General features: G+C 43.6%; 1 protein-coding gene across 9 annotated transcripts in view; it reads right to left on the bottom strand.

Moving 5' to 3' along the window:
* The window catches only part of ENPP2 (ectonucleotide pyrophosphatase/phosphodiesterase 2), a 127,918-nt gene that overhangs the window by 33,689 nt on the left and 79,728 nt on the right, over positions 1 to 14,501 (bottom strand). For 6 of the 9 annotated variants that reach the window (XM_055431662.2, XM_055431666.2, XM_055431665.2 and 3 more), the window contains exons 12-18: positions 12,484 to 12,639; positions 10,201 to 10,309; positions 6,982 to 7,107; positions 3,117 to 3,148; positions 2,296 to 2,423; positions 596 to 683; positions 343 to 430 (exon numbers count right to left, since the gene is read on the bottom strand). In XM_055431662.2, the coding sequence (XP_055287637.1) occupies positions 343 to 430; positions 596 to 683; positions 2,296 to 2,423; positions 3,117 to 3,148; positions 6,982 to 7,107; positions 10,201 to 10,309; positions 12,484 to 12,639 (727 nt within the window). The remainder of the gene's footprint in view (positions 1 to 342; positions 431 to 595; positions 684 to 2,295; positions 2,424 to 3,116; positions 3,149 to 6,981; positions 7,108 to 10,200; positions 10,310 to 12,483; positions 12,640 to 14,501) is intronic. The other 3 variants (XM_055431669.2, XM_055431670.2, XM_055431671.2) reach the window with 1 other exon arrangement.

The following is a 14,501-nucleotide window of genomic DNA, read 5'->3' as shown; positions in this document are numbered from 1 at the left end:
TGGGAGAGATGGAGGCGGGGGACAGTTCTGTGCCGAGCTCTCGCTTCACCCGGCCTGCGACCGGTGGTGTCAGACTGTAATGTTATGTTAGATCAGCCAGAGGCTGCCAACAGCAACACCATGAAAACTCCCCATTAGTCAACTGTTGAAGGAAGACAGAGAAGCCTTAGAAGGGGGATGATATTCTGTCCCTTGAACCAATGGGCAAATTACAGTATTTGTTTTAATGAAAAGATGAGGTGATCCCAGAAAACAGACACCTCATTTCTTTCTCTGACATCAAAAGAGTTCATATGTTAACTCCTGATTGTTTTCCTGGTTTTGATGAAATAAGTGACTTACCGCACATAACGTTATAAAGTTCAATGTTTTCAAATGGAGGTACTTTGGTCTTGTACTTAAATGTTGGGCCATAACCTACAAAAACAGTCTTCCAAAAGAAAAGAAAACAAACAAAAACAATTAGGCATTGCTAATATCCAGGAGCAACCCTCCCTCCAGTTATGAATGCTCTGCAAGCTTCACTCATACCACCATTCCCATCCTTTTTTAGAACCTCCAAAATACACTTCAATTCATAGTTCTGGGAGCATACCTGCATACTGTTGACCTTGTTATCAAATCCATGGTCTCCCTGGAAAAAACATTTTCCTGATGGTTTCTTGTAAACCTCCAAAGGTTTCCTAGAGTGAAACGATTGTACAATCAATCAGGACTTCTCATAAAATCGCTCTGATAAAAAATAGTCCAACGCACAAAAAGGTCTCTAAGAAGTACATTTTACTCATACAAGCATACTCCTCTCCACTGTCACTGCATCATTCCCAGGGTGATGAAAGATGATGCTGTCTTTTTGCCCCCAGTGCTTTGGCTTTGACGATCAGCCTCGAACAGATCGGGACCTGAGGTCTAGTGCCCTCCTCCTAGCTCGCGGTTGCACTGAGCAAAGCACTGGTCACAGGTACAGACACACCCTGTAGGTGCTGCACACTCTGTTCCAGACCACCTCGATTAAGAGACTATCACGAAGTTTCTGGTTTCCCAGGGCATATAAAAGTTCTATTTACACTATGCTGTATTAAGCATGCAGTAGCATTATGTCTAAGAAAACAACGCACATACCCTAATTTTAAAATAGCGCTGTTGGAACAAAGGCACCAATAGACTTTCTTGATGCAGAGTTGCCACAAACCTTCAGCTGTCTGCTCACGTGCCCCACTGGCTCCAGGACTGAAAGAGTCTGCTCTGGGACCAGGTCTGTCTGGGGCTCACTTCTATATGCCTGTCACTAGGCTCCATGCTAAGTGCACACCCCGCTGGCGCTTTTTAAATGTGTGATGTTTGATCAATGAACAGAGATCTGTATTCCATAGAAATATTTGCATACAGAGTTCCCTGTCAACAAATTTATCTGGTAGTGCCACTGGCAAGTATCACCAAGCGGTAAGCCTAACACACGTGACAGTGGCACAGCTTAACGAGAGCCAAGCCTTACCGAGGCAGCAGCTCTGTTTAGAAACAGAAAGCGGAAACCTTGCTCTCAGGACATCAAAAGAATTTGAACTTCTTTGTTGTGACAGGAAGATGCCTTTTGCTTAGAGTCATGTAGCAGTTTTCCAAAACACTTACATGTTTATTAAGACAAATATTTCCTAAGTACGTACAGGTACACAGCACTGAAGCAAAGCACTTGGGGAAAAACAAAGAAATTTAATGTTTGAGTCCTTGATCTTGGGAAAAGTACTTTCAGCTTGGGATAATAAGATATGTGCGCATAATAACTCAACAATTCAAGTTCAATTGAGAAGATGTGCTGCTAATTAAAATGGCTGACTTTGGTCTATGCTAATCTGCTCAACTGTCTTCATGTTTTACTAACTTCTCCTGAACTCCCAAGTTTTCTTCATCAACACGCCCTCTGCAATGGAAGTGTGGCTTTTTAACCACTGGGTCACCAGGGAAGTCAGAAATTTCTTTTTATAATGGCTAATGACCTTACAGCACTGCAACTGCCTTACAGAATTACATACAGTGGAGGGTTAGTCGTTCAATCATGTGACCTTTGCGACCCCATGGACTGCAGCCAGCCAGGTTCCTCTGTCCATGGGATTCTCCAGGCAAGGCTACCAGAATGGGTAGCCAGTCCCTTGTCCAGGGGATCTTCCGATCCAGAGATTGAACCTAGGTCTCCCTCATTGCAGGCGGATTCTTTACTGTCTGAGCCTCCAGGGAAGCCCTTGGGGCTGAGGGGATAGTTATGAAGGTGAGAAACAGGGGCGGCCTGTCCCCTGGTACCTTGCGACGTGCCATCTGCGCTCCACCAGTAAATGGATGTCTTCGATCCTTCTGTTGTTGGCGTAGTGCAAACGTTTGGGAAGGTGCTGTTTCATGTAAGGCTTAAAGTGCTGGTCTGGTTTTTTACACTGAAATATAAATGGACATTGAATTTTGCATGGAGAGTCTTCTGGAAAAGCCCAAGACATTCTCTCCAGAAAGCTGAAGGAGGTTTTAAGTCAAAGGAAAGGCTAATTCATGAGTAAATGGAATTGTGACCGCCCACCCCCTCCCATCAAATAATAAAAGCGGGAAACAGATTCAAAGGGGATTAGGTAACGTTGAAGAAGATATGGAAGGGTATCACAGAGGGGAGTTAGGAGTTTTTCAGATGCGTCCCTGACTCGTGGGACTGTCACCCGGAGCAGCTCAAACTCCAAGGCTTTTCTCAAACATGCTAAGTCCAGGGGTGAGGTGGGGGGTGCGCAGAGGAAAGGGAGCGCAGTGAGGTTAAACGAGGTCACAGCCTCAGGCGCTTTCAAGCTCTCTAATTTGGGCGGGGCAACCCGGTTCAGAAAGTGCAAGGGTCTACTGAACCAAGGATGAAGGTTTTTCAGCCCTAATGGTGTGATCAAATATTCCCATTCTGGATCATTGCCATGACCATTAGGGAGCCCACTGTTGTCCGTGGGCCAGGATTTTTGAAAGCTCTTAAGGAAATAAAGACACTGGATGGCAGGGCAGCAAGGAAAACACTCCTCTCACCCTACAGGGAGGCAAGCAAGGAGATGAGTGTGTGGAAGTTACTCCAAGGGCAGAGGCCTGGGACACGCAACACTTACCGTGAGATTAGCAATAATGACTTTCGGGTCATCTGTTCAAAGAGAGAAGGAGAGAGAGTTCAGAAGAGTTGACAAGAGTCACCGAGAGAAACCATGTGCAGCAAGAGACTCAATTCTTTTCTTTTTCTTCTGGAAGAGTTATTTAGATTTTGTTTCAAGTACATGCAAAACTCTGTGTGGGTATTTAATAGTTCAGTAAGTGAAATACATCAAAATAAGTAGAAATTCTGATGGTAAATGTCCCTGCTAAGTCTGGGTCAACTTTTCTGAAAGGGAATTCCTCCTTTCAGAGCACCAGGATGTTGCTGGGTAAATGGCTTTTTAAAATTCTCCCAGCCGACTCACAGACTTAGAGAACAAACTTATGATTGACAGTGGGGAGGTTGCAGGGAAGGGATAGTTAGGAAGTCTGCAATGGACATATACACACAGCTGTATTAAAGTGGACGCCCAAAAGGGACCCTCTGTAGAGCACAGAGAATTGCTCAATGTTCCGTGGCAACCTGGATGGGAGGGGAGGGGGGTCGGGGGGAGAGTAGGTACATGGATATGTATGGCTGACTCTTTGCTGTTCACCTGAAACTATCACAACATTGTTAATCAGCTATACTCAAATATAAAATAAAAAGCTAAAAAAAAAATCCTCCTAAAGAGCCCCTCTGGAGCTTGGATTGAGTTTACTTTAAATTAAACATCAGGAACTATATTGAGGCCTTTGGGGCTTTGAATGTAACTCTCTATGTAGCTGTAGATCTTTGAAAAAAGTGACTGTTCACCTTTCAGATGAATCTTCTAATCCATTGAGTTATTTTTTCTAGAGAGTTTGGTTTCCTCAGTAATATCACAGGTCTAATGACACAAGTGGCTGCCCCTTCTCCGTCACACACACACACACACACATGTACGGACCTCCTTTTCACTACCAGCAAATAAAGGATATTTTAGTCAATATCCTGAACTAGCTAAAAGTAAAACTATGCAAATAATAGCTGTGTGTAAACTGTGGACAGGATTGTATTATCTGAAGGTCCCCTTTTGGGCATGGGGGAGTGGGGAAAAAGAGGAGCTTGTAGGTTGGCTGGATTTTGTTTTGTTTTCCAAAAATTTGCTTCAGCATGTCATTACAGAGTCAGCAGAAAAGGAAAGCAGCGTTCGGAGGAGATATGGACAGGCGGGAGGGGCCATCCCCCGAACGCAAACACCCGCGGAGTAGGCCATGCCTGGCATTTCCTGCTGCGTCCCCGGGGCCCGGGCACCGTCAGCGCACAATAAACACGCTAGTAAACAGAAACAAAGACTTGTACACGCTGGTGCAAGTACACTAGCAAGCTTGCCTGGCCACATAAATATGCGCTCTTCAAAGACAACGTTCAGAATCTTAGTTCTAAAGCTACGAAATTTAAAGATAAATGTGGATTCCCTTCTACTTAAATTGGGCTTAAAATTTAGTTGCATCTTTCAGTGGCAAGGAGATAACTAATGATGGTAGACAATCATTAACCCAGATCGCACCCATACCACGTGCAGTCTCTCTATAAGAGCATTGCAGGCACTGTCTCTCTGGTCACTCACGGCAGCTCTGCTGGGGGCCCTCACTAAGCCAGTGGGCATTTAGAAAGTGGGGGGAGCCTGCCAACTGGGACCCTGTTGGCAAGCCATCCTTTCAACCTCTATACTCAGTGACCTCATAAACCACAGTCCTCAAAGGGACCAAACAGAGTGAGTTCATGTTCTTCGATAATGAAGAAAAATTATCATTATCTCAGACAAATCCCAGAGAACTTCTAGGAAACAACAAAAGCTTGAGCCCACATGTGGGACACCAAGCCTTCAATCCTGAAACACTCAGCTCTCACGCTACCGGCTCCCCGAGAATGAAAGACACTCCAGGACGGGGTGCTGGTTAAGGATCAGTGAAGCATCTGGGTTTCAATCCCAGCTCCGCCACTTGTTAACTCCCGCCCTCTTAGGTGATTGATTACTTCCTCTCCCTCTGAGCCTTGATTAGTGCTGTTTATGAGAGGAGATGATAGTGCCTGTCACACAGAGCCATTGAGGGGTTCAGTAAGACGTGTACATATCTGGCTGAAACTCATCACTGTAACTGCCATTTGTCTTGCTTTGACTACATGCCCAGCACTGATCTAAGTGATAGGCAGAGAAGCTCAGTAAAGAGCCTCTCATTCACCCTTCCCAATAATCGTGTTACAGGTGAAGAGATGAAGGCTCGGTGATTAGGAAGCTTGCCCAAGGTCACAGAGAGAGGCAACCGGCAGAGACTTGAACCCAGATTCGAATCCAGACACCCCACCACTGTTGTCTGTGCTCCCACCCAGCTTGCTCTGTGGTCTCTCACAAAATGGATGGATGTGTTTTTTAAGATACAAGACGTTTAATTATTGATAGTTACCATTTCACTGGCCCCAGGAAAGTTTTTCTTCCCCTCCCCCCAAAATAACCTTCCTATTACTTTTAGAGATGTCTTGAATATCCTGGGTGTTCACTGGATAGGACTGATGCTAAAGCTGAAACTCCAATACTTTGGCCACCTCATGCAAAGAGCTGACTCACTGGAAAAGACTCTGATGCTGGGAGGGATTGGGGGCAGGAGAAGAAGGGGATGACAGAGAATGAGATGGCTGGATGGTATCACCAACTCGATGGACATGAGTTTGAGTGAACTCCGGGAGCTGATGATAGACAGGGAGGCCTGGCGTGCTGTGATTCATGGGGTCGCAAAGAGTCGGACATGACTGAGCGACTGACCTGACCTGACCTGACCTGAATATCTTTAGACAAAACCTCTCTTGCAAGCCCTAGAAAGCAAATACTAAATCAGGAGGTACCCGCGGGTCACTCTGGCAAGGGCCAGCCCATCTCGAATGAGCAGAGAAGAGAGGACACGGGGACCAAGAAGGCGAGGAGAGGAGAGGGCAGAGACGCCCACACTGTGTTTATTTCTGAGCGTCGCCTGGAGCTGACCTTGGAATGCTTCCCGTTTGTGTTGACTCAGGAACATCATTTGGGAAAAACTTTAATTTTCCGAAGCTTTCTGCTTGGTGCCAATGGTTTCTTATTCCCAAGGCTAAAAATGCTAAAGGATTTCTTTTTTTTTTCCAAAATGCAGCATGTCTCTAATAAAACTACAGACTTCTCCAAAGCTAGGTGGTTGGGCAACATCTAAAACATCTTAGCCCATAAATCAAAGTTCTCCTCGGTGACTTATCATAACCCCAATGTGTAAAACAGAAGTGATAAGACTATTCCTGTTTATTTTATTTCTAATCTTTCAGAACAGCTGCCACTTTTCAAGGGCTTCATAGCTTCTCCTGCTGGATTCTGTCAATCACTTTCCATAAGGTGAAGAGATCCCCTTCATCCAGGCTCCCAGGACGCTCCAGGCTCTGGGGGTGGTTCTAACCCTACCATGGATGCCCTAGCTTCAGCTAAAGAGTAAGCCTGAGCCTCTGGTTGGAAAGTTCTTTTCTTGTAAACAGAAGTTTATGGTTATACACATGCCTCAAATTAAGTGTATTTTCCACATGATAAAAACAAGAGCAAATATTTAGATAATGCTACGCAAAGGGTCGGACATGACTGAGCGACTGAATTGAACTGAACTGAACCAGGGGCCAGGAACTATTCTAAGCGATACCCATAGATGTATTTTCACAACATCCCTATGAGCTAGTTGTTTGTTATCATCACTTTTTTTTTTCCCGTTTCAATGACTTATTCAAGTTCACTCGACTAAGAAATAGCAAAGCCAGGCTTTCCCCCAAGTAGTCCAGCTTCAGAGAACAAGCCCCTTCTCACTCCACTATAGTACCATTCTAACAACTTAGTGTTTTAAGAGTCAACTTACATTTAGCATGATTGTTGAATTTGGGTCGAATTCTTCCTAGAGTTCCTGGCACTAAAATAATATCATCCACATTTGTCAGGTAATTGCTCAAGAATTCTGTTCTATCACATGTGACATCTTCCATTCCTATGGGAAGGGGGGAAAAAGTATTTTCAGGCAATTATCAAATTAAAATCTCAACACAGACACTAAAGATAATATTCAGGCACAAGTGAATGTGAGGATCCTGCTCTTCAGATTTCTTAACTTGACTTTGGATTTTTTAGTGCTTCTTTATATAATCTTTTCACTAGACTTTGAGTTGTATCATCTTGCAGCACTAGAAGGCTGAAAATGAATCGTCTCAGTTACCATTTTAAGTCATTCAGCAAAAACAACAAGATAAAGGAAGCAACCACGATCTTTAAAAAAACAAAACAATTATTATGAAGAAGATATATTTGTTAAAAAAAAATCCCAAATCACTTTAAACTCTGTCTAGCTGGGAGTGATGCAAATCACTGGAATGTATAGTCCTGTGTCTCTTTTACAAAATCTCATTTTCCAACTCTCTCTCTTCTCTCTCTAAGACGTCTCCGAACTTGAGTACATAATCCTCCTTCTGCCTTCACTGGTGGCCTTGGATGTTACTGACAAAACAATACTGGAAACAAGAGAAAGAAAAAGGTCAACCCCAGTGACCACCCAAACTGAAAAACAAAATAACGCTGTAAACAATACAGTCAGTTACAGCTGAAAGCTAGCAACTAGAACACAAAAAGGGTCTAGGTAGCAAATTTTTTAAATCAACAAATACTATCTTCCCACCAATGATTTGCTACCTGCTTTTCATCAAAAAAAATTCCTTGATCAGTGATAAAAAATATATAAATAAAAAGAAACTCAAATTTTAGAATGACAAATCATGGAGGCTGGAAGAGAACTTTATTATCATTTCAGAATTTACAAGATGAGATGAAGCTAGAAAGGTTTAATATATTGCTTTGTACAATCCACTATCTGAATATAGTGGATTCTTCCCTAAGGTTCTGGAATAAATAAATATAGAGTGGTCCTGATCTAGTAAAATTTAAATTATCACCTTCTGGGATCCCAAATTCAGACCCCTTCCTTTTTTTAACACAAACTGGAAGGAAGTAACCATGATTTGCAAAGAAAAATCTATTTATATAATCCTTATTAAAAAAATATTAAAAAAAACCCCAGATTGCTTTAAATTATAGATAGAAAAATATATCCCAACATAGCACAAGGGCTATAGACTTGCCTTTTAACATTTAAAATCACTGGAAGAAAAATTAAAACAATAAACAGCTATATGTTCTAGTACAATGTTTACTAGTTTAAGGACTTCCCAGGTGGCTCAATGGTAAGGAATCTGCCTGTCAACACAAGAGACGCAGGTTCAATCCCTGGATCGGGAAGATCCTCTGGAGAAGGCAATGGCAACTCACTCCAGTATTCTTGCCTGGAAAATTCCATGGAGAGAGGAGCCTGGTGGGCTACAGTCCATGGGGTCCCAAAGAGTCGGACAAGTTGGACACAACTGAGCGACTGAGCAGGCATGCATGTACCATGTCGACTGAACAACAGTGCTCATCTGGGAAGGGCAAGTCTCTGAGCGTATGTGAGTGGAAGACTAGAAAGGTCTTCCATCTTCTGCCTTTCTAAGTCACTTAAGCCACCCCAGAGGTGAAGCATCTCTCTTGCGTTCCATGTGCTTCTCAAGTATCATCGCCGTTCACCCCCAGGCTAACTCTGGTGGTGGTGTTGGTGTTCTCATTCTACAGATGAGGAGGCTGACTTGGAGAGCCTTTTAAGTGGCACAGTGTAATCTGAACTCCAGTGCAACCCATTCTCACTCCAAAGCTCGGACTCTGAAATGCCAGACAGTGTTACCTTCTAAGAAAGAGAAGCTGTGCCATCTGTTCATTTCAGAAGGCTGCCCACCAGCAAGACACAAATTTTATCTAGCCAAGACTTTTACAAGGCTCCAGCGGTGACTCACTGGAACCCATCTACTTCTTAGACATCTGGCTCCACCATGTGACCAAATGTCCTTGACACCTCTGGGCCACTTAAGTTGAATCAGCTGTGTTACAGGCTCCAAATTCTCTATCCTCTCTGCAGCTCTCCAGCAAGTCAGACTCTTGGGGCATGGTTCTGCAGACAGTCACGTTTAGTCCCTGCAGAAGAGCAAGTTAATCCCGGGGCTCTTTTTTTTGTTTTTTAATTCTCATAGATCTTCTAGAATATACTATAAAGAAAACTTCAGGCACAGAGCAGCGTTTGACTGGGGAGATTTATTTGCCTAATCTTAACAGAACCACCAGCTCAACCAATTTTCTTCTTCTAACCCCTCCTAGAAGGAGCAGCCTGTTTTCTAGAGTTGTGGTCTCTAATTGCTAGTTCTGGAATGCAGGAGCTGTTCTCTGGACAACTCAGTCTGCATACCTGTGAAGTAAGAATGTTCTCTGATGCATCCCTCCCCCAGCTCTATCAACATACAGTGTTTATGATGCTCCTGACCCATGAATTTTTCTCCTTTATACAGTGATTTAGAAAACTGCTTCCTAAGCTGTTTCTTCCTCTCTTTAATAAACGTCTCTACTGAAACAAGGTCCTCTGGCTTGGGACTAGAATTCACTCAGTGAATGCAGGGAAATAATTTCCCTTACATGCCACTTCTATAGCAGAAGCCTATGTCTCCACCTTTTCATCATGCTTAGATTTATTTTTTAGCCATGTGAATCACGTGAGCTCCTTTTCGGGTTGTGACTTGCAGTGATATGTCATATTCACAGAGGAAACTCTACTATCACAAGGGAACTGTCTGCAAAAAATTTTTTTTTTTTTGCACTGCAAGACTTATGAGACTTAGCTCCCTGACCAGGGATTGAGTGAGCCTGGGCCCAGCAGTGAAAACGCCAAGTCCCAACCACTGGACCACCAGGGAATGCCCTCCAACTTTTTAATAAGAGACAGATCTTGGAAGAAAGGCTTTTCCTGCAAAGAATAGGAAGATACAGGAAGTCCCTGGTTTTGATCGACATGAAGGCAAGGATTATCTCAGGTCATCTCATAGTTTTGAGTCACAGTCCAATTTCTTTCCCCATCCTAAAGAAAGGGGGAAGGAAGAAAAGGAATACAACCTGGGATTTCTGGGATTCCCCAACACCATCAAAAATGTTATCTATTTAGATAAAGAAAAAGTTTTACCATGGTCTCCAACAAAGATGACATTCACACAGCGATGCAGCTTTAGTTGTTTCAATCCGTCCATTAACTGCCCCACGGTTTTGTCAATGTCCCTCAGAGGATTCGTCATCTGGAAAAAGGAGCAAATTAGTCCCTGAAGGTTTTTTTTTCTTTCAATATCTCAAAGATCTTCTAAACATGCTGGAAAGAAAACTTCAGGCCCAGAGGCAGAGCTTTGTCTAGGGAGACTTTCCTGTCATTCTAAATGGAAACCTGGTCTAAGCACTTTTATTTGTACTCTTTAAGGAAAGTTAAACCTCTCCTCATCCAATCCCTTTCAAGATTCTTTGATACAAAAATTGAAATATTAAGGGCAATTCTTTTTTTTAGAAATAAAATGGCCTTTCTAAAATATAACAATTTCTTTACATCCAAGAATTTTGAGAGTGAGCGGAAAATCAGATGGACAGTTTAAGCTTCTTGACCCCTGAGTGAAATCACTTAGGCTTTGAACCACAGCAAGGAGATGGAGGCCAAGGGAATCAAAAGCAGCTCTGAGGTTAATGGTAACCGTCCGCTAACGATGCCGAATCAGAGCATCATTAACCCGATGAGACCCATCTAGCATTCCAAAAAAACTTAACTGTCAATTTCTGACAATAGATTCTCAAGAGAAGGGCCTCTCCTAGGAAACAAGCTACTTCTTCTCAATTTAGTCCCTTTCCGGCTGATCATGAGTAAAATACAAATCTATAAGAGTCCAAACTTAAACAGAAGTGAATCGCTGAGCTTGTTCTAGAAAGTTTCTTACTTAGCCTAATGAAAAACGAAAACTCAGTTCTCCAAAGCACATTTCCAAGAGTCATAACTCATCTCTCATGCTCTTGCTTCAAATGCAAGTTTCTGACAGCGTGAAAGTGAAAGAGTTAGTCACTCAGTCGTGTCCGACTCTTTGCTACCCCAAGGACTGTAGCCCTCCAGGCTCCTCTGTCCATGCGATTTCCCAGGCAAGAATACTGGAGTGGGTTGCCATTCCCTTCTTCAGGGGATCCTCCTGACCCAGGGATTGAACCATGATTTCCTGCATTGCAGGCAGAGTCTTTACTGTCTCAGCCACCAAGGAAGCCCCATAGCATGAATGCTCTCACATATTAGAGGTACTGGGGATGTCCCTCTCAGCTCTGGGCAACAGAAAGATTTTCAAGAAACACCCCATCAGCCAAACCCCTGACAGTACTTTAGCTGACTCTGACAACTAAGCTACAGTCACACACATCCACGCAAGATGCCTCCAACAAGAACAGAAGGGATAGGCACATCGTTTTTCTTCAGACACATAGTATCATCTTCCATTGGCATCTTCTCAGAGGACTCAAGATCCTTCCTCATATCATGTCATCAGTAAAGTCAAGGTGTAAATCTGTTTTCCTTTATGACAAGTCAGTCTTTCAAATTCTGTCCCAAGGAGTAAGTCACGAGTCAAAGTTTTAGAGTGATGTATGCAGTGTAATCTGAAGAGACTAAGGGAGGGTGGACAGGCACGTCTGCTTCTGAGGAAACCATGCTCTCCCCTAACACCTTCACCTCAACAAAGAAATACCAAGCGCACAACCTTTATCAACCCCTGGCAACAGATTAATTTCCTTTAGTCAACAAGATGACTCAGGCTAAAACCCAGAACCTACTTCTCAGTGATCAGTTCAGACAATGAATAAGATAGTGCCTTGGCGGTGTCTGCAGGCCTGGAGGCTTTTCTGCAGGTAATGAGCCTTGCGCACGCCGCCCGCATCTCTACAAGAAAGCGCACCGCCTCTGCCGAGCGAGTGCCTCCTCTCTCCTGCTACCTCTTTCCGGCTATCACCTAAGACCGCCTCTGAACTTGGAACAGACCGCTAACCTACCCCAGTACTCTACTGAGTGCTGATCTACACCGTCTTTGAGGATTTCCCCAACTACCTTGCTGGGTTGTTCTCCAGAACCAAGGTTACAAACAACTGACAAATTCTGTGGAAAAGTGCAAGCAAAACCAACAGCTCTCTTAACGCTCGTTCAAGCCAAATGTTCATATTAGTTTGGCGGCAACTAACTTTAAAGAAAGTAGAAGGGTGTTTGTTTTTGGCTGAGAGTTCAAAAACGTATCACATGAGCGCTAATCTCTGAAGTACTAGATTCTTCTGAACTCAAAGCCAAGGATGAGGCACCAGATGTTTTCTGAAATGCATTCAGCTGATTTTCAAACCAAGGCACTGAAGGGAACCTCCAGGGCTGCCCGCCACAAAGCTTTGGAACAATGGATAAACTTACTTTGTCCTGACGAGCTTCCGCAGCATAATGATCCATCCTATGTACTTTTCTTCTTCTTTTCTTTGGAGGAGAAACTGGTCTTTCCTGTCTCCTCTTAGGGGTAACCTTCCTCTTAGGTCTCTTAGCCGGAGTAAAAGGTGAACCATAACTACTCTCCTGTACTGGCGGATAGAGATGTGTGGACTCAGAAGCCGTCTGTCCCTCTGGGTCAGATAATAAAGCTCACACTTTGCCATCTAGGGTCAGTGAAGTCTTAGTTAAAAAACAAAAAGCAAACTAAGACTCCTTCTGAAGTGATTAAAAAAAATTGGTATGAGGGACGATTTGGGGAACTCTATAGAGAGAAGCCTCCTAAATTGAATTCGATGCTGCTGGCATAGCTTCTTCACTGAGAACAAGAATATAATTTAAGAGGATCTGGTCGTGTGGATCTCTTTTGGCTGAGAAGCCTACTTGTGGATACCCCTGAAGGTGACACAGAGTTCTGTATTCCACAATTCCTGCATCATGGAGAGGCTGGTCCCTGGTTATGAAAAACTCTCCATTTATAAAGTACTCGCTGAAAAATAAATACTAATCACTCAGTCATTTCAAGGTGCAGAGGGATTCATGGAGGTAGTTTCAATTCAGATTCGGACAGGTATCTGTTCAGACCACCAAATATATCCATGCAACTGTCACCTTCCTTGGAAAGGATCAGGAAAAAAAAAATTTAAACCAAGGATGAAATGAAACATAAATACCAAACAATCCTCCTTGGTCATGAATATACTGATATTTCCACAAATCAGGAGAGAGTTTCCCACTGATAATTTAGGTTTCTGGTAGAGAGGAACTCCAAGCCAAGAAGTAATCATAAATAGAACTGTCACTAAAAAAAAAAATTCTCTCATAAAATTAGATAAAATGCAAAATGTCATCAAGATCTCGTCATCTTATTATAATTATATCAAGAAAGAGTCTACTTGTCCCATTTCTGTTAGAAACCTCCCCCTTGGTGGTCTGGAGGGCAGCAGCTGTACTGTGCATCTTGCTTTGAAAACCTCTCGTTGGTAAAGGCTGATGTGCAAACTGAGGGAAGCAGATAACCTTTGGGACTTCCAAATACTGGAGAAAAACAAGCCCCTGATTTGCGGATGGTGCAAAGGTGAATTACAGCAGCAAGGCCTGCCATCTACCTAGCTGATTTCTCTCAGGGGGACTGTTCTGAGAATCATTCAGATGCAAGAAGGGGCAAAGGAGGAGTGATGTTAGTGTGTCCCCGGGACGCGTTGGCCATGCAGTCTCACTGTGTCCAGAGCAAGCACTGCAAAGACACTGCCATCACATCCTCTCTCTCCCGCAGAGGATGGACGGACACAGCACCTCCCCAGACTCTGTTTGGTTTGCTTGTTTGTTTTTAAATGCTTCCAGTTTAGCCAAGTCCCCATGAGATGAGAAGCAAAAGGAAAAAAGAGAGTTTACCATTTCATGGTCACCAAACACATTCAGCTAGCGCTCAAGTCTGCCCATCAGAACCTCGGCCATTTGCAAGAGACCTCAACATTCCGAAGACTCCAGAGGCGAGCCTTTCTGGTTGCAGGGGTTAGAGGAGCAGCGGGAGATTTAGTCAAAATGAGTTTCCATCCAGGGGTTATATGGCACGCATCTCCCTCTTCGAATGTTAGAGGCAGACGGAAGCTAAGTTTTCACCGACCAGCCATACTTTAGTCTGACTTTAGAAGATTGAGCCTGAGGTTATTAAAAGGATGGGAAGGAGATGGGGCACATTTCCCTGCTTTTCAGAAGGATACTTTGCCGTCTGAAGGTAGTAACTAGCCAGCCAAAGCTCTGCCTCCGGGCCTGAAGAGCAGCCGAACCAAGAGTCACAGAGAGAAGCACAGAAGTCAAAGAGGAAAAGGTTGCGCCAAAAACCAAAAGCAAGCATGTTTTCAGAACATTCACCATTACACTATGAAACCAGGAGCGACACGCCGCTGCTTGGAGCTACAAGCCCCGTGGGCAGCCATCTCTTTTAA

This window comes from Moschus berezovskii, chromosome 16, assembly GCF_049115385.1.
Source record: "Moschus berezovskii isolate FMDL1 chromosome 16, NW_MosBer_1.0, whole genome shotgun sequence".
Lineage (NCBI taxonomy): Eukaryota > Metazoa > Chordata > Mammalia > Artiodactyla > Moschidae > Moschus > Moschus berezovskii.
This window is presented reverse-complemented; position numbering and strand designations above follow the sequence as displayed.